General features: G+C 38.9%; 1 protein-coding gene across 9 annotated transcripts in view; it reads left to right on the top strand.

The window, feature by feature from the left end:
• Nek1 (NIMA related kinase 1) overlaps positions 1-26895 on the top strand; it is a 141087-nt gene that overhangs the window by 1734 nt on the left and 112458 nt on the right. For all 9 annotated transcript variants that reach the window (XM_029480466.2, XM_029480469.2, XM_029480473.2 and 6 more), the window contains 6 exons: positions 4616-4763; positions 5140-5236; positions 10392-10489; positions 22238-22321; positions 25617-25684; positions 25809-25895. In XM_029480466.2, the coding sequence (XP_029336326.1) occupies positions 4647-4763; positions 5140-5236; positions 10392-10489; positions 22238-22321; positions 25617-25684; positions 25809-25895 (551 nt within the window). In that variant the 5' untranslated portion in view covers positions 4616-4646. The remainder of the gene's footprint in view (positions 1-4615; positions 4764-5139; positions 5237-10391; positions 10490-22237; positions 22322-25616; positions 25685-25808; positions 25896-26895) is intronic.

Here is a 26895-nt window from a genome sequence, read left to right as displayed (position 1 = left end):
ACCTCTTGGCATCTGTTAGAAGTAGGCCTCACCTATTCCTAATGTTTCCCTTTGGAATAGCCAATGCTTAGTGTCTGTCAGTGTTTTCCTAACTGATGGAGGTACAGTTTAAAATTCCTAGACTCTGAAAATTTTAATATGTGGTTCATGTTATTGTATCAAGCACTACTTGCTTGAAACAGTTCTTAGAAAATTAGAAAGGTACCTATCTAATTTGACTAGAATTGAGGAATATTTTTCTGGAGCATAGTTCATATACTTAAAAAGAAACAAGATATTGTAGTAGCAAGAATTTAAATGTTAAGGTGAAGTGTTTGGAAACGGAAAATTGTTCAAGGATGCCTGGTGAATAGTAGGCAGATGCTTCTGCCTCCAACCTGTAACCCCATCCTGTTCAAAATTTAAATAGGGACATCGAGATGGACCAGCAGATAAAGGCACTTGCCACTAAGCCTGATGCCTGAATGACCTTAGTTCAGTCCCCTTGACCTACTTACATGGTGGAAGAACAAGCTCCCACAAGTCTTCTTAGAGTAGAGACACACACACACACACACACACGGTCTCTCTCCATATAAACTTGTTTTTTTTTGTTTTGTTTTGTTTTAATTTATGTAGGAGAAACTGATTTGCTCTGTATTCTTATATCAGTATAAGAATGGCTGTACATGGCTGATTAACATTTAATTTTGTTGTTTTAACTAGTTAATTCTAATACAAAAGATCGAAGACTTCTCAACTCTTAATTTTCATTCTTTGGAAGCAATATTATTAGTTCATTTTGTGTCCTTACAGAGGTATTATATATTTGTGGGTTTCTGTACACATAAATATGTATATAAATAAGTGGAACTATAAATATATACATATGTTTTCCTTTTGCCACCAAATGGAGTGTTTGTTATTTGCCAACCTGATACAAATCCAGATATATCTTAGAAATGGGATTCTCAATTGAAAGAATATCTCCATCAGGCTATCTGTCCTTGTGGACATGTCTGTGAGCATTTTCTTGGTTACTGATTGGTTCTAGAGAGAGAGCTCAGTCTAATAAGAATAATGCCATCCTTCGGCAGGTGGCCTTGGGTTGTATAAAAAAGCCAGCTGATGCAGAAGGTATCTTTATTATCTTTTATTTCATTTCATGTGAAATAGTTTTCTAGTATAACAATTTATTTGTAGTCTCACAGGTTTGAAGTTGGTAGCTCATGTATTCCTTGTGATGAGCAAGGATTAACTGCAGAAAAGGAAAGACTTTTTTGTTGTTGTTGTTGTGTGTTCTAAAACTCATTAACCATGAATCTTTGGTTGCTCAGAAAAATACCTGTGTTTATCATTATCTGATGGTATTTAGAATTATCTTTCTTCATCTTTCTTCTTACCAAGGGCAGTAGATTAGGCCTTACTGAATTACGACCACAGAGCTTAGTATAGGGATGGCAGTAGGATGAAATACTAGGCACACTGATAGCTTCCACCTTGGTGAAGTCCCTAGAATTGAATTGGCAATTAAATTTGGATGAAGAGCCAAACTGACAAATTTTGTTTTTTCCTCTTTTGCCAAAAAAGTCCAAAAACAATGACAATTGTGAAATAAAGTCATTATGTGGTTATTATTTAATGTAATTTTATTTATGGAGTTGAGTTTTTAAGATGAATTTATCATGATTTGCTCTCTAAGTAGCTCAGCAATATGATACATTGAGCTTCCATGTTCTGGAGATAACATTAAATTTTGGCTGGTTTCCAGATAGCCATTACACTGTGCCAGTTAATTCAATGTAGACCATGTTTTCCTCTCACTCACTGTTGATGGCTGGAACTTTATGATAACGTTATAATTCCTCTTTCTCGTAAGGTTGCTAATATCATTCTCAATATGGAAATTGAAATGAGATCTGATTATAATGTTTTTTAAAGTTGAGGAAGGTTCTTTGTCATGAAATTTCATAAACTAATTACTAATCTTACTACAGGCTGGATATTAACTTTTAGTTTTCAGTACTATATTAAGAGTTCTGTAATTTAAGAAAATTGAATCTTTTTAAAAGAAAAATTGGCTGTCATCAGATGGGAAGGCAAAGAATCTAGTAGTTGTTCTATTCAAAAGGCTGCTCTGCAGTCCTGAAGGAGTAGGTTCTAAAGGAGTAGGTTCTTATGGCAGTGAAAGAGTGCCTCAGCAGTAGGATGGATGCACTTAGAGAGAGGGCGAACAGGCAAAGAACAAAAGCTTCCATCTTCCATTTATGTGGACCGTCACCAGAAGGGGTAGCCCAGATTTAGGATGGGTCTTCCTATCTCAAATGATCCAGATCTGGAGTGGGTCTTCCCACTTCAAATGCTCAAATCAAGAAAAATCCCTCACAGGTGTGCCCTGCTTCATGGATTTTCAGTTGATTTATCAAGTTGACAACCAAGATTAGCCAAGTCACTAACAACTTAATCTTGGTTGGATAATCTTTGAAGTATGGTAATCATACCAGTTCATATTAAGATGGGCATGGAGGTACACACTTGTAATCCCAACATTCAGAATGAGGAGTTTGAGGAAGGCATGACTAATAGCCTGCCTCAAAAATAAAGTCTTTATCTTTATAACAGATAAGGATCTCATTAAATAATGAGGTTTTCCATACTAATGAAAAAGACTATGCAAGTAGAAATGGGCAAAGCAAATAGAGAAAATACAAATGTTCAATAAATGTAGATTTTTCAGAAAAAGAATTGAAATGCAACACTATTTGTCTCATCAAACATCAGCAACAAGAACAACGTGATACATACCTCAAGTAGTCAGTATAAGCTTCAGTTGTTCCTCACAGTGTTTAAGTGCATACTCTATCTACATTGTTGGGTGAATAACAGACACAGATCTCAATAGTGCAAGGCAGTGCTTCTCAACCTTCCTAATGCTGCGACCCTATAATACAGTTTCTCATGTTGTGATGACCCTAACCGTAAAAGTATTTTCATTGGTACTTCAATTTTCAATTACTGCAATTTTGTTACTGTTATGAATCATAATGTAAATGTCTGATATGCAACCAGTTTGAAAGGGGCCTTGGTTGAGACTAACACTGTGTAAGGTCATGTGACCAGTAAATGAACCCTCTGTGTTAGTGTTATATTGCTTGCTGTAAAGAGACACCATGACCAAGACAACTCTTATAAAGAAAGCATTTAGGTGGGGGCTTGCTTGTGATTTCAGAGGGTTAGTCATTATGATAAAGGAAGCACTGCAGCAGGTGGGAAGACATAGCATGATAGCAGAGCAGTAGCTGACATCTTTGCATCCTGATCCATCAGCAGGCCTTCAAGGGGATGGGGTGGGATATTCAACTTGGTATGGACTTTTGAAATCTCAACGCCTACTTCCAGTGATGCATCTCTTCAAATTAAGCCATACCTCCTCCAACAAGGTCACCCCTCGTCCAGCAAAAACACACCTCCCAGCCTTCTAAAGAGTTCTTTGGGGCTGTTCCTATTTAAGACACCACAAGCTCCAAGGTTCTACTTCTCTTTTTAAAAAAAACAAAGTTTATTATAATTGTGTGTATATGTACATATGGTGTATTTGAATGCAGGCATGTATGCCATGCTCAAGTGTGGAGGTCCGACAACTTTGTGGAGTTTCCTTCTTCCAAGGATCAAACTCTTGTCTCCAGGCTTGCCTGACAGGTGCCTTTAACCCAGTGAGCCAGTCATCTTGCTGGCCCTGATCTTTTTAACTTTTTTTGCTCCTCTGATTTTATTTTTATAAAGAATAGCCACTGCTAATAAGAATCTCTAAGAATCAGCATTTTATATAATATTGATTAACAGTGGTAGATGTTTACCATTCTAGCTGGCAGCATGAACCTGGGAGAGCAAGGGCTAAAAATGAGGCAGACTTTATTCAGGGCATCAAATAATTTCTACTTTGAGGGTTAAGAGTAATATGAGTAAAGTATACAATCACAAGGACAAGCCACATGTGGCAAAAGCATGGTTTTTTATAGAGACACATGAACAACAACAGCTGAAGTCAGCTCCCTTCTATCTGTTACACCTGGGAGAAGCACGAAAACCCTTTCCAAGAACAATTCTGGGTTTTGAAGAAACTGGTATCACGGGACTCTTGTCTTGTTTTCTGGAGTTTTCTCACAAGCTCTCAGAATTCTCACAGGACTCCATTCTTGAACTGTATGCCAACAGATATTTCTGCATGATGCTTGAGTAATATGTTTGCAAGCTTTTAACATTTGATTTTAGATTTCATCCTAAGAAAACCCTTACAACAAATAATACAACAAATAGCATTAAAGCATAAGTACAGGAAATTTACCTGAAATTGTTTAATTGTTGAAAGAACTTTAAGAAATTGTGTCTTATTTATCCTGTATTCTTTTTATTAAACAAATACAGTCATGCACTGATTCATGTAGGCAAAAGTTTGCCTTTATGTGTGTGTACTGTTGTTGGTATGTTAGTACTGGATGCTTCAAAGTATTATAATAAAGCTGAAACCACTCTTTCTTTTTGTTTTGTTCTAAGTTTATTTGACTTTTAGTCAAGATGTTAGATATCTTTTTGTTAAAACTTGCTTAATCTCTGTCACCTCTTTCTTTGTGTGTAGCATATGTATGAAAATGCCTTAGGAAGGAACCATGGAGAAGTATGTGAGACTGCAGAAGATTGGAGAAGGTTCATTTGGAAAAGCTGTTCTTGTTAAATCTACAGAGGATGGCAGACATTATGTCATCAAGGAAATTAACATCTCAAGAGTAAGTATGATTTTAGTTCAGTTGCACACGTAATAATCTGGTTATGATGGGACAATTTTATTACAGAAATGCGTAACCTAATGAGAAAGAGCTGTAATTCCACTGAGGACCACTAGTTTCTGAGGGATCTGTGTCCTTTCAGATATGGGTCTGTAGCAGTATGAAAAAAGCATACTTACCTTCATGTAACTTACTCTAGATTGGGCACCCTAAAAGACTTGCACTTACAGATTCACTTCTTTCTTGTTTAACTAACTTTCAGATTTGAGTGTCTGTGTGTGGGTTATTGTACCTTATTTTTAACCACTCTCTTCTTGGTGGGCTTTCAAGTTTCTTATTAGAGGTTTTACTAGTTTACTTTTTCTTCCCATTTAAGATGTCTGATAAAGAAAGGCAAGAATCAAGGAGAGAAGTTGCTGTGTTGGCAAACATGAAGCATCCAAATATTGTCCAATATAAAGAATCATTTGAAGGTCAGATTTATTTTGCAAATGTTTAAAATAAGCTATAAGACACTTGTAACTTTTGAATATTTTCCTTGTAAGGAATTATTTTGTGAATGTATTTTCAGGAAAAAAATTTTTTTTTGTTTTTATTTTTGTTTTTGTTGTTTCTTTAATATATATAAATGTAAGTGGCAGTTTGATTCTAGGACAGAATTGACACTGTTGGAGTCCATTAAAGACCCTCACTCACAAAGACCACAGAGACCACCATCGCTATAAACCACAAGAGGTTGTTTTTTTATCGATTCAATGCATTGGGGACTCCCCTCTCAGCATGCAGGCCAGAAGAGAGACCCAGAACAAACAAAGAACACACTTTTTATACCGTGTAAGGGGCAGATTTAGGCGACAGTGCTAGCTGGCTTATTCTCATTGGTATGGCAAGTAACCTTTTCAGGCATTGTTTGGTTTTATAGGGTGACTACCTTTGGCCTAGTGACTCACTTTGCCTGCCCTTATGGTGAGTTACTATGATTAGGTCAGCAAGGCAGCAGTACATTTTGAACTTATGGGTCAGCTATTAATGTCACAGCTATTAACGTCACAGCTATCGACAAGGTCAGGGCATTTGTGGTTTTTTTCTCAGAATTCAGTGTGGGGCAGGGTAGGGGAATTTCTCTGGGAACTGCTAATCTTGTTCTGGTTATTTTTCTGAGAACAGTTCATTTTGTTTTAGCAGCTGTAGACTTAGTCATTTTGACCGCTATGTTTCTGAAAGTCCCTTCAGAGGGGAAGGGGCTGGGTGGTCTTGAACTCACTTTGGATTCTACAACACCAAACTGTCCCCTTGTAGCTTAATACTGGCTCATTGTTATTAGTGATTACTTAAAAAGAAGCAGCAGAGTACACAAATTTGGAAGGCAAAATTAACAATAACTAATCTTTTACTACTGCTGAGAAAATACTCTGATCCTGACTTTTAAAAATAATTTCCTTATTTTGTCAATTCCTCCATGTATAATATAATTTAGTTGTATTTCACACGCACGCCACTTTGTTCTTCTAACACTCCCTCTTCCTACTCTCACACCCCCACCTTTCTTTTTCTTTCTTTCTTTTTTTTTTTTTTTTTTTTTTTTTTTTGGTTTTTCAAGACAGGGTTTCTCTGAATAGCCCTGGCTATCCTGGAACTCACTTTGTAGACCAGGCTGGCCTCGAACTCAGAAATCCGCCTGCCTCTGACTCTCGAGTGCTGGGATTAAAGGCGTGCGCCACCACGCCCGGCTAGACCCCCACCTTTCAATAAGTCACTGACTTAATTACGGTTGCTTGCATGTGCATGGGCCTGGGTTTATTTATTGAATCTTGGGCAGTTTACCAGTGATTACAACGTTCAAGAAAACTTCTACCTCAGCACCCAGTAACTGCCACTGTTTTTTCTAGGGGTGAGTCTTCATGTGTCCCTCTCCTGTCCATCCTAGAATAGTAACAGACTATGTCTTTACCTACAGATATTGGAATGATTACAAGGGGAGGCTTATTCTTTAAATGTGGCTTTGATGCATTTTTGTTCTACTTTATTTTAAAGTAGTACCTGTTCCTTATAACGTTTGAAACATGTAGGCATATATAACTACAAGCTCTCAGTTTCTCTCATGTTCCCCTCGTTTGAACTCCCTAGGAGTTTGCGTGTTTGACAGCCCACTGTTTATTCCTATCCTGTTTTCTGTGCCTACACAGCACATTCTGTGGTAGGCAAACAAAGTTCTTGTTTCTTCTTCCCCTGCTCTGTGACTCAGAAGGTGTGGGAGACTTTGCAGTTGCAAACAAGCATCACTTAGTGGATAGCAGCTCAAAGCCCTCTAATCCAGTTCACATCTGACACTTTCCGTCCTTCAAACCCAGCAGCAAGTCCAGACCTCTGAATTTCTGCTAACAAGCTGCAAATGGACTTTCCTATGACCTCCTTTAAGATCTGATGAATTTGCTACAGCAGCTCACAGAACTCTAGGAGACACTGTACTTAACTTTATAATAAATGTGAGGCATGTATGTGCACACACACACACACACACACACACACACGTATGTCTTTTATACTGAGCACACATACACACCCCAAACTGGTAGAAAAGAGAAATTAAAACTTCTGGGGCATTTTGTCTTCTAAACTAAGAGGTGGTAAAGAAAAGAGTGCTAGAACTAGCCACCCAGTGCTTATACTGAGCCTTCTGAGTCACATCCCAGTCAGGTTTCCCTGTCCTGCCCTTAGCTGTTCTCTCATTTGTCTTTGTCACTTGTCTTGCCTGGTTTTGGTTTCTTGTTTGACGTTGAAACTGTATCAACTTATAGTAGTTGCTTTGGGTTTTAGAGAGTCTTTAAAATCCTGTGAGCCTCTTAGTGATAATGGGGTTTTTATGTATCTGTAGTCTTGGGCAAAGTAATCTGACAGACAGGTGGAAATACGATATTAGACGAATGCACATACATTATGTCTCTAATAGAAAATACTATTCTGATAATTATATATTAAATAAGTATTGGCTGGGTGTTGTGCAAGACGCCTGCAATACTAGCACTAGGGAGGTAGGAGCAGGAGGATTGTTCGAGGCCAGCCTTGGCAAAGAATGACTTTGACAAGCATGCAGGCAGTGGGTTGATGGATGGGAGGGAAAAGTGGGGGAGATTGGAAGGAGAGAAGAAATGATAAATTTTACTTGTGAATAATAGGTATCTGAGTAGCACAAAGTAGAACTAGTTCATGTGCTACATCCCCAACAATTCTCAGATGTCTTTGTGTTCTATGGAACCTCCCATACTCCCACCTCCCTCTTTCCCCATACTCTAGTACTGGAGATCAGACTTGGAGCTTTATATGTTCTGAGCACTCACTTGCACTAAGTTACATCTCCAGCTTTGATACGAGATCTTGCAGCTCCTGATACAGATTAGCCTCCAACATGCCTCCTGGTTCCACACTTAGCTTACACAACATAGATGGTTTGCTTTCAACTATCTTTGAAAGGCCATCATTTTTTACCTGGAGTTAACTCTCGTTACTGCTCTTTGTTTCCTCCCAGAAATAGTCTACATATTAATAAGTATATAAGTGATAACACACCATGTGCAATTTGGGGATTATATAGAGATTTTTTTCATAGTGTTGTTTTTAAGGCTTATTTTTTTTTTAAAGATTTATTTATTTATTATATGTAAGTACATGTAGCTATCTTCAGACACTCCAGAAGAGGGCGCCAGTTCTCGTTACGGATGGTTGTTAGCCACCATGTGGTTGCTGGGATTTGAACTCTTGACCTTTGGAAGAGCAGTCGGGTGCTCTTAACCACTGAGCCATCTCACCAGCCCAAGGCTTATTTTTATTTTATGTGTGTGTTGGCCTCTGTGTGTCTAAATGTAGTGAATGGTGCCTATTTGGTGCTCCACTTGGAGGTCATATCCCATGAAACTGGAGTTATCGATGATTGTGAGCCACCATGTGGGTGCTGGGAACCAAACTCAGGTCTCTACAAGTGCTTAACCACTCAGTCTTCTCTCCAGCCCCATTCTGTTTGTCATTTCTAGCATGTATATTTAATTATCTCTTCATCCCAGTCATAGTCATACAGATTCTTTTTATTTTTATTTTATTTTATTTTATTTTATTTTATTTTATTTTTTGAGACAGGGTTTCTCTGTGTAGCCCGGGCTGTGCTAGAACTCACTCTGTAGACCAGGCTGACCTCAGACTCAGAAATCTGCCTGCCTCTGCCTCCCAAGTGCTGGGATTAAAGGTATGTGCCACTACTACCTGGCATCATACAGATTCCTAATTGGTTTAATCTAGGTAAGTTTCTAGTCTCTAGGCAGTATATCACAAGAGCATATAAGAACCCCCAATAAGAATGCCACCACAAAATGAGAGAAATGAGCATTTCTAGAAATATAGCCTTTGTGCATATCCTAAGGCCATGAGGAGTAGGAGCACCACCTTCCCGGTGTGATAGTCTCCTTAGTCATTGTTCAGCAAATGGGACTTGTGAGATTGACCACTCTTCTTTTGTGAAAAAAAGTTGGTGGTAGAAGGAATGATTGTTTTCTAGACATTTCTCCATGCATAAAGATATAAAAATACAAAGAATATGAAAATTATTATGGCTCTGTACCATCTTCATGCCATTAACAAATATGCAGTTTATTTATTTGTTTGTTTGCATAGAATAAAAAGAAACTCCAAGATTGGAGGTAGAGACTGTCTATTTGATTTTTGAATTGTTAGAGTTCATTATAGCATTTATTGTTGTGTTTGTGTTTAGTGAATAATTAATTCAAGTGAGTAGTTCAAAGCTAAAACCTAGTGATCATTTCAAATAGAAGATATGGGCTCTGAAAATTGGTGGGAAAACATGATTTTATATATAACTGTCAACATCGAGTGCATCAATGGTGTCCTACATGAGTGTAGCCTTAACCAGGACAGGGGGTACACAGCCAAGTCAGCCAGTGCACACTTTATTCAGAGTTTCAGCATGTTTTATACAGAAGGCAGAATAAAGATTCCCATGTTTTCTCCTCACCAGGTGCTATTTACCTAGCAATAGCTTATCTTGGTTCCAGATGACCCAAACGTCCTTGCAGACTGAGAAATCTGTTTGCAGTCAACTCTTAGATGTGTTGCTTAATTAAACTATAAACAAAGTTACTTTCTCATAAGAAAAGGATGGTGAAGGCCACTTCTTCAGGTTTGCAGAAGAGAAAGTGTGCGTTCTCTTTTGTTCCAGTGTGCTGGGATTCTCAGATATCCTTAGGTGCCTAGCAGCTAGCAAGCTGGGAGCAGTCTGCTCATGCCTTTTCTCTACATATAGAACATTTAAGGAAATTGAACGGAAGTATATTGTCCTGTATTTTATTTATACTCTCAATGTATTAAGGTCAATAAGGTCAGTATGAACAGTTCTCTACTCAGATGGTGTGTTCTTGTGGGGAAGTGGTCAATAACAGAGTTGCATGAATCTTAAGGCATTGTATAACCCGTCGAGGCAGAGTACCTAGACCTTACGCCCTAACGTTTTGAAGATGGTGTACTCTTTGTTTAGCTGATACTTTTTAAGCAAGTCTTTAACTTAATTTCACTGTGCTTTTGATGCAACATTTTAAAATGGAATTTAATGTTTATATTTTGTAGAAAATGGCTCTCTCTACATAGTAATGGATTACTGTGAAGGAGGCGATTTGTTCAAACGAATAAATGCTCAGAAGGGCACTCTGTTTCAGGAAGACCAGGTGAGTTATGGTGGAGGAGCTTGATTCCTACCCGGTTACTCAAAGTGTGATTCTGTAGGTATTCATTTGGGGAAGTGGGGGTCAGGGGGAGGGATAGGGAGTGGAGCAGGGGATAGAGGCTCACATAGCCCAGGCTGGCCTGGGACTGCCAATCATCCCACTTCTACCATTTGAGTGCTCAGACTGTAGACTTGTGCCACCACACCCAGCTGGATATATTCATTCTTATCTATGGATGCTAATGATAATTGCTAGGGCAAGCTGGTATTAGATCTTATATTTTAGTCACATCTCTAATTAGCTTCCATCTTTGTTTAGTTCTCTGTCTCATTTCCTACAATAATATATTCTTGTATGTATGGTATAAACTACATCCCACATGTATATGTAGGTGTGTGCACGTGCATATGCTTATGCATATGTAACTTAATTATTCATTATTACTGGTTGATTATTCTCTGTCCTGTCAGTCTGACTTGACCATATCTTCCAGGGATATAGCCCTGCTAAATAACTCTACATCTGGAAGCCTTTCCTTTGCCATTGTTTGAAATCTGATTTGACTACTGAGGACTCCAAAGTATGGCCCACCTTACCAAAGCAGCCTTATTTTTAGATATTTTTTTCATAATCTCTTGTCATTTATTTTAGCAGATATTTATGGATTTTCTGTTGTTGGAATTTGTATTTGTACATCTACTTTCTCCTCTTTGTTGTATTTTTTCTTGATTATTATGTAACATCTTTCCTCAACTACCTTATTATTCTACTTTTGTTATTTAAAGTTCAGCTCAAGTCCCAACAGTTGGACCAGCTCCAGCAGTGTGTTCAGCAATCCAAGGAGATGTGGGCCCAACAACTTTATTTTCTCTTAGTCCTTATGTACCTTTAATGAAATCCCCTATGCATGGAAAAAATATCACACTGCAATTAATTCTTACTTTTGAGTTTCAGTTATACGCAATGACTGCAAGGTTTTTTTTGTTTTGTTTTGTTTGAGACAGGGTTTCTCTGTGTAGCCCTGGCTGTCCTGGAACTCACTCTGTAGACCAGGCTGGCCTCAAACTCAGAAATCCCCCTGCCTCTGCCTCCCAAGTGCTGGGATTAAAGGCGTGTACCAGCACTGCCTGGCAAGGCTCATTTTTTTTTTTTTTTTTTTTTAAAAAACAAGTTATCCAAAGTCCCATACCTGTTTACTCAGTTTCCCATGTGGGTTCTTCCCACAATACATCTGTGTTCTAAAGTAGTAGTTTTTCTATTACAGTTTAACAGAATAGAATTTAAGCAAGCCAAAATACTTAAAAAGCCAGTATTGCTTGTACTGGCAGGTAGCAGTTTTCAGTTACAAGAAAGGAGATAGACATCATATTATTCCTATATAATACAACTCTTAAATTCATCTAAGACAGTTAACCATCGACCTATTCTTATATTGTTTCATCATAAAATAAATAAGTAGTCAACTAGAGAACATTAGCTCAGAGATCTTTACTTTTCTTAAAACAGCAGAAAAAGAAGAATCTATTCAATCTACATGCTACATAGCACTAAGTCCTTAAGGTGCACACCGAAGCTCATCAGCAAATTTATAGTTATAAGACCAGGGCAGTCAGGTTTCACAGTGGACACAGACACTCAAGGTTAACAATGGCCACTGAAATCCAGTAACTTTGGTTATTAGCCTGCCTCCTGTAGGTGAAACTAGTGAGCCCTTAGTAACCTGCCTCGTTTTGTTCTTACTCTCTGACACTAGCAGACCGTTGATTAAGTAACTAAGAATATGTTTTTCATGTGTGTGTTGTACTCTAGGTTTTCTGGTACAAAGCAGCTGGCAAAAGATCCTGACCATTCATTGTACTTTTATGTACCTTGACCTAATGTTTTACCCACACATGTATTTAATTTTTCTCAGAAATCTTCAATAAGTCATTAATCTGAGTGACATTGCTTTTTGGGAAACCACCACTATTCTTATGCATTGTGATTGCATTGCTCAGTGAGCACTTAGAAACCCGCAGCAACAAGTGCAGCAGCAAGGGAGCGTCTGGGTCAGGACTCTCGGGCTTTGCCTCTTTGAGGTAACTCACTGAGGCTTTGCTGAGCCCTGAGATGTTTGCTTCAGGCTCCAATACTGACCTCAGCTCCTCCTGCTGTGTGCCTACCGCCAATCAATTCTTTACATTTTTTACATAGCTGATTATCTTTGCTCTTTTCTGTCTTTTTTCTGACGCATTTCTCTTTACCACCCAATTTCAGTTTCTTGCATGTTTTTGTATAGGAGGATGAAGGGTGGTATTTGTTCTTTTAACTCTTTATGACTTGTTGTATACCGGCCCGCGGCCTATATGAACCAGGTACACCTGGAAGGCAGGCTGGGGCTGAAAAAGACTTAGAAGGCGGGAGAGATTAATGGAGCCAAGATGATTCCCTGTTCAAGGCTCAATGTTTATTAAGAGACCGTGCTTATAAGGGGAAAGGCCCATCCCCCCCCCGCCCCCGCCCCCCAGTCCACTCTTGGTGCCTGGAGCCATTCTGTCAGCACTCTGTCGCCAGGCTTCTTGATGTATTGTTGTCAAGTTGTCAGCACTAGTCTGCCAGTTCCACAGGTAGTCAGCTACCTCAGGAACATCTCGGGAAGACAGGTTCAGCCTCTCAGCAGGTAGCTGAGGCAGCAGGGCAGTTGTCACTTCAAAAAGGAGCCAGCCAAGTCAGAAAGCTGCACCGCAGGTGGCCCCACCTCAGTGGCGACAAGGTTTGTACCAGCTTCTGGCTGGGGGAGGCTACAGTGACTAGATACTTTTTCTTATTTAATAGATAAGGAATCTAAGAGAGCTTAAATAACTTTCCCCAAATCTTATAGTAGGTTTTGAACCTATTTGCATTTAACTTCGAAGTTTATCTTTTTAAAAAGTCCCACTATGAAGAGCTCAGAAACAGAAAGGCCTTTTCCCTGCTGCTCTGTCTCTCAGATTGCTGCTTAGTTTGGTGTATGTATTCACCTTTTGGCTCTTCGTTATCTGGTGGCTGGGTTGGCTCTTCTGTATCTTTAAGACTAGAGCATCACCCTCTGGAATTAGTAAGTTACTGGCTTGTTCTCTCCAACCCTCTTTATAGCCCCAGTTGAGCCCTCTATCTTTGTTTGTAAATGAAGTAGCATTCCAGCATAGTTAAATCTATTTGCTTGCAAATAACTTATACTTGCTTTATTACTTATAAAGTTGAGGTAAGAGACCATATGGCTGCTAAGCCTAAACTGTGTATTCTATGCCCCCTCTTTCCTATTTTTGTTGTTGTTGTTGTTGTTTTGTTTCTTGAGACAGCTATTTCCTGTGTAGCCCTGACAGTACTGAAACTCACTTTGTAGACCCTCTGGCCTCAAATTTCAGAGAGCCACCTGCCTGTCTCTTGAAGGCTAGGGTAAAAGGTGTGTGCCACCACTGACCAGTCTCTTTTCAGAATCAATTTCCTGACCCCTAATTTATGAGCTCTCTTAGTACCTTTGCAAAGCTAGCTCTTGCACATATCTGACATTGCTGAGTATATGTGTATCAAGAAGAACAGATATGAGAACCACGGTAACAGGAGAAGCCTGTGAAGTGAAGTGATGCTGGCATGGTTTCTGTCCTTCTAGCTCTCACAGTGGGTGGACTGCACTCAGCCTTCTCTTCAGCTGTGCTTCTCTCTGACCCTCCATGCTGTTTCTGCATACATCGCCTCACTTAGATACACACTTCATTGCAGCTGTTGGTGGGTCTCCACTACTCTGTACTCTTGAAGTCATTTTTCTCTACTCAAAATGCTTATGTCATTACTGAGAAGTATTTTGAATTTTATGCTATTCTTACTCAGTAAATATCAAAAAAAAATAAGCAGGTTTTATTTAGATTTAGTATGTTTTTGTTTTTGTTTTTCTAAATATTTATTTAGTATATGTAAGTACATTGTAGCTGTCTTCAGATGCACCAGAAGAGGGCGTCAAATCTCATTACAGAGGGTTGTGAACCTCCCTGTGGTTGCTGGGACTTGAACTCAGGACCTTCAGAAGAGCAGTCCGTGCTCATAGCCACTAAGCCCTAGTATTTGTTTTTAATTATTTTTGGAAAAACTTTTTTGGATATTTTCTTTATTTACATTTCAAATGTTATCCCCTTTCCTGGCCCCCCCCACCCCCCACCCTCGTCCCTCCCTCCAGGAAACCCCCTATCCTATCCTCCCTCACCCTGCTTCTATGAGGGTAATCCTCCACTCACCTCCGCCCCCCACTTCCCCGCCCTCAGTTCCCCTACACTGGGGCATCTATCAAGCCTTCATAGGACCAAGGACCTCTCCTCTCACTGATGCATGGCAAGGCCGCCCTCTGCAACTTATGCAGCTGGAGCCATGTGTGCTCCTTTGTTGATGGCTTAGCCCCTGGAAGGTCTTGGGAGTCTGTTTGGTTGATATTGTTGTTCTTCCTGTGGGGTTGCAGTCCCCTTCAACTCCTTCTCTAACTCCTCTATTGGGGACCCTGCATGAGCATCCTCCTCTTTATTTGTAAGTCTCTGGCAAGGCCTCTCAGGAGACAGCCATATCAGGCTCCTTTTACCATGCATCCACACTAGTGTCTGGGTTTGGTAACTATATATGGAATGAATCCCCAGGTGGGACAGTCTCAGGGATGGCCTTTCTTTCAATTTCTGCTCTTCACTTTATCTCCATATTTGCTCCTGTGAGTATTTTGTTCTCCTAAGAAGGATCAAAGCACCCACACTTTGGTCTTCCTTCTTGAGTTTCATGTGGTTTGTGAATATTTGTATCTTGGTTGTTTGGAGTTTGGAGGTTCATATTCACTTATCAGTGAGTACATACCATAGGTGTTCTGTTGTGATTGGATTACCTCACTCAAGAGGATATTTTCTAGTTCCATCCATTTGCCTAAGAATTTCATGAATTCATTGTTTTTAATAGCTGAGTAGTACTCCATCATGTAAATGTACCACATTTTCTGTATCCATTCCTCTGCTGAAGGACATCTGGGTTCTTTACAGCTGCTGGCTATTATAAATAAGGCTGCTATGAAAGTAGTGGAGCATGTGTCATTGTTATATGTTAGAGCATCTTTTTGGTATATGCCCAGGAGTAGTATAGCTCGGTCCTCAGGTAGTGCTATGTCCAGTTTTTTGAGGAACTGCCAAACTGATTTCCAGAATGGTTGGCCCAGCTTGCAATCCCACCAGCAATGGAGGAGTGTGCCTCTTTCTTCACATGCTCACCAGCATCTGCTGTCACCTGAGTTTTTGATTTTAGCCATTCTGACTGGTGTAAGGTGGAGTGTCAGGGTTGTTTTGATTTGCATTTCCCTGATGACTAAAGATGTTGAACATTTCTTTAGGTGCTTCTCAGTCATTCAATAATCCTCAGTTGAAAATAATTGTTTAGCTCTATACCCCATTTTTTAATAGGGTTATATGATTTCCTGGAGTCTTAACGTCTTGAGTTCTTGTATATATAGGATATTGTCCTCTATCGAATGTAGGGTTGGTAAAGATCTTTTCCCAATCTGTTAGTTGCCTTTTTTGTCCTATTGACAGTGTCCTTTGCCTTACAGAAGCTTTGCAATTTTATGAGGTCACATTTGTCTATTGTTGATCTTAGTGCATAAGTCATTGGTGTTCTTTTCAGGAATTTTTCCCCTGTGCCCATTTGTTGGAGGCTCTTCCCCACTTTCTCCTCTATAAGTTTCAGTGTCTCTGGTTTTATGTGGAGGTCCTTGATCCTCTTGGACTTGAGCTTTGTACAAAGAGATAAGAATGGGTCAATTTGCACTTTTCTACATGCTGACTGGCCAGTTGAACTAGCACAATTTGTTTAAAATGCTGTCTTATTTCCACTGGATAGTTTTAGCTCCTTTGTCAAAGATTAAGTGACCGTAGTTGTGTGGGTTCATTTCTGGGTCTTCAATTCTATTCCATAGATCTTCCTGCCTGTCTCTGTACCAATACCATACAGTTTTATCACAATTGCTCTGTAATACAGCTTGAGGTCAGGGATAGTGATTCCCCCAGAAGTTCTTTTATTGTTGAGAATAGTTTTTGCTATCCTGAGTTTTTTGTTATTCCAAATGAATTTGCAAATTGCTCTTTCTAACTCTATGAAGAATTGATTTGGAATTTTGATGGGGATTGCATTGAACCTGTAGATTGATTTCAGTAGGATGGCCATTTTTACTCTATTAATCCTGCCAATCCATGAGCATGGGAGATCTTTCCATCTTCTGAGATATTCTTCAATTTCTTTCTTCAGAGACTTGAAGTTCTTACCATACAGATCTTTCACTTGCTTGGTTAGAGTCACACCAAGGTATGTAGTATTATTTGTGACTATTGTGAAGGATGTTGTTTCCATAATATCTTTCTCAGCCTGTTTATCCTTTGAGTAGAGGAAAGCTACTGATTTGTTTGAGTTCATTTTTATATCCATCCACTTTGCTGAAGTTGTTTATCAGCTTTAGGAGTTCTCTAGTGGAATTTCTGGCATCATTTAAGTATACAATTATATCATCTGCAAATAGTGATATTTTGACTTCTTCCTTTCCGATTTATATCCCTTTGATCTCCTTTTGTTGTCTAATTGCCCTAGCTAGAACTTTGAGTACCATATTGAATAGATAGGGAGAGAGTGGCCAGCCTTGTCTAGTCCCTGATTTTAGTGGGGATTGCTTCAAGTTTGTCTCCATTTAGCTTGATGTTGACTACTACTTTACTGGTTTAGGTATGGGCTTTGGATTCCTGATCTTTCCAAGACTTTTAACATTAAGGGATGCTGAATTTTGTTAAATGCTTTTTTTAGCATCTAATGAAATGATCATGTGGGTTTTTTTTTTCCTTTGAGCTTGTTTATATATTATATTACATTGATGGATTTCGGTATATTGACCTATCCCTGCATCCTTGTGAAGCCTACTTGATCGTGGTGAATGATCGTTTTGATGTGTTCTTGGATTCAGTTGTCAAGAATTTTATTGAGTTTTTTTGCATCAAAGTTCATAAGGGAGATTGATTCTTTGTTGGGTCTTTGTGTAGTTTGTGTGAAGCATAGTTGTGACTTCATAGAACGAATTGGGTAGTGTTCTTTCTGTTTCTATTTTGTGGAATAGTTTGAAGAGTATTGGTATTAGGTCTTCTTTAAAGGTCTGATAGAATTCTCCACTAAACCCATCTGGTCCTGGGCTTTTTTTGGTTGGGAAACTGTTAATGACTGCTTCTATTTTTCTAAGGGTTATGGGACTGTTTAGATGGTTTGTCTGATACTGTTTTAACTTTGGCACCTTGTATGTGTCTAGAAAATTGTCCATTTCATCCAGGTTTTCCATTTTAGTTGAGTATAAACTTTTGTAGTAGGATTTGATGATATTTTGGATTTCCACAGTTTCCATTGTTACGTCTCCCTTTTCATTTCTGATTTTATTAATTTCTATACTATCTATGTGCCCTCTGGTTAGTCTGGCTAAGGGTTTATCTATCTTGTTGATTTTCTCAAAGAACTAGCTCCTGGTTTTGTTGATTCTTTATATAGTTCTTTATGTTTTTATTTCCTTGATTTCAGCCCTGAGTTTGATTATTTCTTGGGTGTATTTGCTTCTTCTTTTTCTAAAGTTTTCAGCTGTGCTATCAAGCTGCTAGTATAAGCTCTCTCCAGTTTCTTTTTAGAGGCACGTAGAGCTATGAATTTTCTTCTTACCACTGCTTTCATCCTGTCCCATAGGTTTTGGTATGATGCGCTTTCATTTTCATTAAATTCTAAAAAGTCTTCAATTTCTTTCTTTATTTCTTCCTTGACCCAAGTTATTGAGTAGAGTGTTGTTCAGTTTCCATGTGCATGTGTACCTTCCATTGTTTTTTGTTGCGGCCGACCAGCAGCTTGCAAGGAACCAACTCGGGCTGAAAGAGAGGAACTAGACGGGGCAGAAGAAAGAAACGGAGCCAAGTCAAAATCACTCTGATCAAAGCTCAATTTTACTTGTTCTGACACTCAGTTATGAAGGAAGGGGGAGGGGACCCGATTCCCACCAAATGATCTCGGGGTCCAGTAGCAGGGTGAGCATGTGTGTGGCTCCAAACAGCAAAGCGGCACGGTCCAGCAGTGGGCGTGGCAGAACAAATGAGCAGGAAGCTCCACCCCTGAGCAAGCAGGTTTCAGGCTGGGGGAGGGGAGACTACAGTTTTTGTTGGAATTTAAGCCCAACCTTAGTCCGTGGTAATCTGATAGGGTGCATGGGATTATTTCAATCTTCTTGTATCTATTGAGGCCTGTTTTGTGACCAATTATATGGTCAATTGTGGAGAAGGTACCATGAGGTGCTAAGAAGAAGGTATATCCTTTTGCTTTAGGATGAAATGTTCCATATATACGTTAGATCCATTTGGTTCATACCTTCTGTTAGTTTCACTGTGTCTCTGTTTAGTTTCTGTTTCCATGATCTGTGCATTACTGAGATTGGGGTGTTGTCGTCTCCTACTATTATTGTGCAGAGTGTGATGTTTGCTTTGAGCTTTAGTAAAGTTTCTTTTATGAATATGGGTGCCCTTGCATTTGAAACATAGATGCTCAGAATTTAGAGTTCATCTTGGTAGATTTTTCTCTTTGACCAGTATAAAGTGTCCTTCCATATCTTTTTTTGATAACTTTTGGTTGAAAGTCAATTTTATTTGATATTAGAATGGCTACTCTGGCTTGTTTCTTGGGACCATTTGCTTGGAAACGTTTTTTTCAGCCTTTTACTCTGAGGTAGTGTTTGTCTTTGACACTGAGGTGCTTTTCCTGCATGCAGCAAAATGTTGGGTCCTGTTTATGTATCCAGTCTGTTAATCTAGGTCTTTTTATTGGGGAATTGAGTCCACAAATGTTAAGAGATATTAAGGAATAGTGATTATTGCTTCCTCTTACTTTTGTTGTAAGAGGTGGAATTATGTTTGTGTGGCTATCTTTTAGGTTTGTTGAAAGATTATTTTCTTGCTTTTTCTAGGGTGTAGTTTCCCTCCTTGTGTTAGTGTTTTCCCTTTATTATCATTTGAAGGGCTGGATTCGTGGAAAGATATTGTGTGAATTTGGTTTTGTCATGGAATACTTTGGTTTCTCCATCTATGGTAATTGAGAGTATTGCTGGGTATAGTAGCCTGGCCTGGCATTTGTGTTCTCTTAGGGTCTGTACAATATCTGCCCAGGATCTTCTGGCTTTCATAGTCTCTGGTGAGAAGTCTGGTGTAATTCTGATAGGTCTGCCTTTATATGTTGCCCTTTTTCCCTTACTGCTTTTAATGTTCTTTATTTAATGCATTTGGTGTTTTTTTTTAATCATGTGACAGGAGGAATTTCTTTTCTGGTCCAGTCTGTTTGGAGTTCTGTAGGCTTCTTGTATGTTTGTTCATGGGCATCTCTTTCTTTAGGTTAGGAAAGTTTTCTTCTATAATTTTGTTGAAGATATTTACTGGCCTTTTAAGTTGGGAATCTTTGCTCTCTTCTATACCTATTATCCTTAGGTTTGGATTTCTCACTCTATCCTGGATTTCCTAGATGTTTTGGATTAAGAGCTTTTTGCATTTTGCATTTTCTTTGACTGTTGTGTCATTATTTTCTATGGTATCTAATGTACCTGAGATTCTCTCTTCTGTCTCTTGTATTCTGTTGGTGATGCTTGCATCTATCACTCCTGATCTCTTTCCTAGAATTTCTAACTCCAGTGTTGTCTCCCTTTGTGATTTCTGTATTGTTTCTGTTTCAGTTTTTACATTTGATTGTCTTTCCTATAATTCTTTGAGGGATTTTTGTGTTTCTTCTTTAAGGCCTTCTACCTGTTTACCTGTGTTCTCCTGTATTTCTTTAAGGGTGTTACTTATGTCCTTCTTAAAATCCTCTATCATCATCAAGAGAAGTGATTTTAGATCTGAGTCTTGATTTTCCCATGTGATGGTGTATCCAGCACTACTTGTGGTGGGAGAATTGGGTTCTGATGATGCCAAGTATCCTTGGTTTCTGTTCCTTATGTTCTTATGCTTGCCATCTGCTCCCTGCCCTTGCTATATCTGACTGGAGCCTGTCCTTCCTGTAATCCTGGTTATGTCAGAACTCCTCATAGTCCAGCTTTCTCTGTGATCCTGAGATTCTGGGTGTATTAGAGTTCCTGGGAGTCACGTTGCCTCTGGGACCCTGAGATCCTGGTGTGACCAAGCTCCTGGGATCCTGGGATCCTGGGATCTTGGGTGTGTGAGAGCCCCTGGGAGTGGAGCTTCTTCTGGGAGCTGTGGGACTGGCTGCAGAGTTTGCACCCAAGGTAAACCTGGGCAGACCATGAGGAACCCAAGCCACTGGTTGTGCAGGATTCCTGAGTCCCTGGATCCTGCTGGTCCCAGTTACTCCTGGTGGTGTTGGAACAGATGTTCTGTCCTACTCACTCCTGATCCTAAGATCCTGGGCATGCTAGAGCGCCTTAGAGTGGAGCCTCCTCTGGGAACTGTGGGACTGGCTGCAGAGTTTGTGCTCCTGGAAATGTTTTTAGTGTTATGTCTGGCCTGGAACAAGTGAGCCTTCTGTTGCCACCTCAAGTGAGGGAAATGTTCTGTCAGGGAAATTATTTTAAAATTAATTTTATATGACTTTAACTGTACTATTATTCCTTAAGAATACTAAAAGAGGGATAGCAGGTGCTGCTTGTTACCTTTTATTATCTTCTGTCGACTACTTGTATAATGTTAAGCCCTACATACTGGTTTCCTTCTCTTCCCTCATTCCTCATTCCTTCTGTCTTTCTTGTACCCATACAGGCACACACACACTATAAGGTCAAATGCATAATTATATGCAGTTAAGATTTGATAGAAACCTGTGCTTTTTAAAAAATAGTACAATGTATATACTATTCTACAACTTCTTGTGTTGAGTTCATAATGTTTAGCTCCATACATACAGACTTTGTCCTCAGTGGCTTCATAGTACACAGTTGTCACCATACAATTTCTCAGTCCCACTAAAGGACATTAGATTGTTTAAATTAGTATTTCCTCTGTGTTTATTGTCCTTTTTTCCTTTGTATCATCTGTCACCTCTTGTTTTAGCTACCAGCATTTCCCCAGAGATGTAAAAGAACTTTTGCATGTTGGAGATTAGCAAATTATCAATTACATTTAAGCATTTTCTCAAATTTTTATTAAATGTGACTCTATATTTTGCTATGAAGATGTTTTAAATTTTATTTAGCAAAGTTACCTTGAGACTTTGGAGAGGGTGATATTTTCTTTGTTGTGTTTTAAAAATTGACCCATATTTTATTTGATCTCTATACGTTAAAATACTGTCTAATTGGAATTATTTGGTCTGAAGAGTGAGGTAGAAATTAAGTTGTTTTACTTCTAAATGATAATTCAAGAGAATGTTTATATGTGGTAAATGTGTTTAGAGATATATGACAGATGTATTCTAAATTTCTATCCTGATAATTTTCCTTTTGTAACTTCTATGTATATTGAAAAATTATAGAAAAAAAATAAGCCCAACAAACTTATCTGCCTATTACCAATCTAATAGAAATTATAAGTTATTTTAATTTTCATTCTTAAGATTTCTTTCCATATTTATTTTGCTGTGTGTGACATTCTTTAGTATATGTTTTATCCATTTCCGTTGTCAGTTGGCTTGAATACCTACTAGTGTTAGTTTCTGAAAATACAAAGAAATTGTATCTTAAACATTTTTAATCCAATGTTTTTTCTCTAGATTTTGGACTGGTTTGTGCAGATATGTTTGGCTCTGAAGCATGTACATGATAGAAAAATTCTTCATCGAGACATAAAGTCACAGGTATGCTCACTAGAGCCTTTTTGTTTTTTTGCACAGGTCTCACAGTTTTGCTCATTGTATAGCCCAAGCTGGCTCCAGACTCTCAGTGATGCTCAGATGTTAGCATCCTGAGAACTGGGATTACAGTGTGAGCCTCTATGCCAGGCAGGAACTTGTGTGTGACTAAAACCTGCAGCTCTTGTCTTTCGGTTTTGTCCTGCTTTCTCAGATACCCAATGTCCCTGTGTCCCTACACAGGTCTCCCACTGATTATGTTCTGCTCACTCAGATACCCGATGTTCCCCCACCACCACCCTCCACCCCCAAACAGCAGCTCTCCCACTTACTCTTCCATGCCCTTCTTTCTGGATTGATTCTTTGGCTATGACAGAATAAAGAAATAGATGTATGGAAGCTATTTTTTTTTTTTTTTTTTGAGATTTTGCATGTCTGTGGTTGACTTATTTCTCTAATTAATGGTAATTTGGATATAAATTTTTGTATAGGAGATTGTTTTTCTATAGAATTAGAAGATAAGATTCATTTGTTTTTCGATATTAAGAATTGAATTAAGAATTTTGTTTTTTTGTTTTTTTGTTTTGTTTTGTTTTTCGAGACAGGGTTTCTCTGTGTAGCCCTGACTGTCCTGGAACTCACTCTGTAGACCAGGCTGGCCTTGAACTCAGAAATCCTCCTGCCTCTGCTTCCCAAGTGCTGGGATTAAAGGTGTGTGCCACCACGCCCAACTTGGTTGATTTTCTTGAAAGATTGTGTGTGCGTTCATCATGCTGTGCCTTGTGTGTGAGAATCTGTATCCTTTGGGGGAAGTTCTGGAGACCTTCCTTGTCTCTGGATTTTCTTTTAAATGGATCTTAAGACACCACTTCAAATGTGTTTTTTATTCTTGCATGTTTTTCTCATTGTTTTCCTTATTGAATATTAAATGAATTATTTTCCCCGATTGACTCTGTCTGCACATCTTCCTTTTGCATTTTTATTCCTAGTAATGATATTGATATTGATATTTTCCTTCTGTAGCTCCTACTGGTCTTAAATTCTCCCATTCTTGTTTGGACCTCTGGAATTAGAGGATTTCAAACTCATTGCCATAGTTTTTTGTTTTGTTTTGTTTTGTTTTTTAAATTAATTTATTTAATGTATGTGAGTACATTGTCCAACCTTCAGACACACCAGAAGAGGGCATCAGATCACATTACAGGTGGTTATGAGCCACCCTGTGGTTGCTGGGAACTGAACTCAGGACCTCTGGAAGAGCAGTCAGTGCTCTTAACTGCTGAGCCATCTCTCCAGCCCTCATTGCCATGGTTAAGCATGTTTACAGTTAATGTTTTGTCATTGCCATTTCATCAGTTTTTATGTTTGAGTGTCTCACTCTTCAGACCAGACTGGTCTTGAACTTGCATCTTTCTCCTTAGTGTTGGGGATTATAGGCATGCACTGCCATCCTAGGCTGAGTTGAATTTGTAGTGAATTCTCACATCACTAATGATTTAATTGGATTATTATTATTATTATAGTTCTTTATGTCTAGCTGAATTTTCCCAGGTTCTTTTGTGAAAAATGTTTTAATTCAAAACACATGCCTATGTATGCAAGGGCCTACACACATGTGTGTGCGATTCGATGCTGGTAATCAAGGTCTGCCCCAGCCTTTGCTTTGCACTCACTCACTCCAGCCCTCTCAGTCATCTTGGCATTAATCATGTGCCTGATGCAAGTCTCAGGACTGATAGGGAATTTCGTTCCTGTTACCACATTAAATTCATGCTTTTTACTCTTTCAAAGAGTATAGAAATCCGGGAAAAAAGGCTTCTTTTTCCTTGCTAGGAATATGTTAATCCTTAATACATGTGCATGATAGGCCCCAGCAGCACTGAAGTACTGTAATCATAAACAAAATATCACCGGGTGCGGTGGTGCACGCCTTTAATCACAGCACTCGGGAAGCAGAGGCAGACGAATTTCTGAGTTTGAGGTCAGCCTGGTCTATGGAATGAGTTCCAGGACAGCCAGGGCTACACAGAGAAACCCTGTCTCTGAAAAAAAAAAGAAAGAAAGAAAGAAAATGTCATTGAGTAAACAGTTTAAACTGGAAGGGTATTTCAGACCCCTTTAATTGTATTGCATTTACATATTATAAAATTGACCTATTTAAAGTATACAGGGACTGGCAAGATAGCTCATTGGATAGAAATATTTGCTGCTAAGCTAGATTAACTGAGTCAGTCTCTAGGACCCACACTGTATAGGAACAGAACTGACACCTATAAGTTGTCCTCTGACTTTCGGACAGATGCCATGACAAAAACACATATGTGCACACACACCCCCTAGGAAGTTTAGCGTTTACTGACTTTAGTGTTTATACAGAAGTGGGAAAATATTGTCTCTAATCCACAGAATATTTTTCTCTTCAAATAAGAACTGCTCATGGGCCACCTCTTCCTCCTCCACGTAGATTTAGTAACCACTGATCTTCTGTCTGGATAGCTGTATTTAGGTGAACTGTTAGTATGTGCTTTTAGTTATTTAAAGATGGATTATTTGCTGGGTCTGGTATTCCACACCTTTAATCCCAGAACTCGAGAGACAAAGGCAGCTGAATCTCTGGGTTCCAGGCCAGCCTGTTCTACATAAGTAAGTTTCAAGCCAGCTAAGGCTACATAGTTTGACTCTGTCTCAAAATTAACAACGAAATGGATTATTTGTCCTTTTGGAGTTGGGTATTGAGACTGTCTCTTGTAGGCCAGCATGGCCTTGAACTTTACATATCACTCACTGAGGGGGATCTGAACTTTAGATCTCTTTCCTTTTTTTTTCCCCATTCTTTCTTTTCACCATGTGGATCTAGAAGGTTAGACTCAGATTGTTGTCAGACTGGGGCAATAGGTACCTTACCCAGCTGAGCCATGTCACTGGCCTCATATTTATTTTATTGACAGTGTTGTATGATACACAAAAATATTTAGGTTTAACAAAGCCATTTTTTTTCTTTCCTTCTCTTTAGTTTTGTTTGATGTCTAAGAAACCATTGCCTGACTCAAAAGCATGACAATTTATTCCTGTTTTTAGGATTTTTATAGTTTTAGTTCATATATCTTATAATTAATTTTGAGTTAATTTTTGCATATAGTGAGGTAGGTAGGAGGATACATTTATTCTTTTTCATGGGGATATCCAGCTATTCCAGCATAATTTTTATTTGTATTATTTTTTCTGAAAAACAGTGTTGTCTGATAGAGGTAACTGGACTGGAACAATATTTCTGTTTGTTTACTCTTTCTTTCTCTTATAGAACATATTTCTAACCAAAGATGGGACAGTGCAGCTTGGAGATTTTGGAATTGCTCGAGTTCTTAATAGGTAACAACAGCTTTAAGCTTTGTTCTGATTTAATGTCCTCAGTGAAACTGAGTCTTTTGTAGTGTATATGAAATAACTTGTAATATCTCTGTCTTAAGCTTCTTTCACAATTTTTTTGTTCTAGTACTGTAGAGCTGGCTCGAACTTGCATAGGCACTCCATACTACTTGTCACCTGAAATCTGTGAAAACAAGCCTTATAACAATAAAAGGTATTTAAAGTGATTGCTCAACATATGATCTGTTTCAAACCTTTCTGTCATACTCTATATAGTAGCCTTGAGAACACCACTGCAAAGTCAGTAATGTATGGTTAGTATATGGTGAAGGAATTGTAAAAACACTCTTCCTATCTCATTGACAGAACTCAAGGCAGAATCACGTCATGGTTTGTTGTAGTTAGGAAGAGAGTACTCAGTCCCTTTGGTCCTTCTCTTTGTCATAATCACTTCCTACAGAACTACAGCTAAAAGTATAGAATACTGAGTAGTACTCCATTGTGTAAATGTACCACATTTTCTTTATCCATTCCTCTGTTGAGGGACATCTGGGTTCTTTCCAGCTTCTGGCTATTATAAATAAGGCTGCTATGAACATAGTGGAGCATGTGTCCTTCTTACCAGTTGGAACATCTTCTGGATATATGCCCAGGAGAGGTATGGAGTGCTACTCAGCTATTAAAAGCAATGAATTTATGAAATTCCTAGGCAAATGGATGGATCTGGAGGCTATCATCCTGAGTGAGGTAACCCAATCACAAAAGAACACACATGATATGCACTCACTGATAAGTGGATATTAGCCCCAAAACTTAGAATACCCAAGATACAATTTGCAAAACACACGAAACTCAAGAAGGAAGACAAAAGTGTGGATACTTTGTCCCTCCTTAGAATGGGGAACAAAATACCCATGGAAGGAGTTTCAGAGACAAAGTTTGGAGCTGAGATGAAAGGATGGACCATCTAGAGACTGCCCCACCCAGGGATCCATCCCATAATCAGCCACCAAACGCAGACACTATTGCATATGCTAGCAAGATTTTGCTGAAAGGACCCTGATATAGCTGTCTCTTGTGAGGCTATGTCTGTGCCTGCCAAATACAGAAGTGGATGCTCACGGCCAGCTATAGGATGGAACACAGGGCCCCCAATGGAGAAGCTAGAGAAAGTACCCAAGGAGCTGAAGGGGTCTGCAACCCTATAGGTGGAA

This window comes from Mus caroli, unplaced genomic scaffold (genome assembly GCF_978045245.1).
Source record: "Mus caroli unplaced genomic scaffold, Mus_caroli_1 scaffold_10, whole genome shotgun sequence".
Lineage (NCBI taxonomy): Eukaryota > Metazoa > Chordata > Mammalia > Rodentia > Muridae > Mus > Mus caroli.
This window is presented reverse-complemented; position numbering and strand designations above follow the sequence as displayed.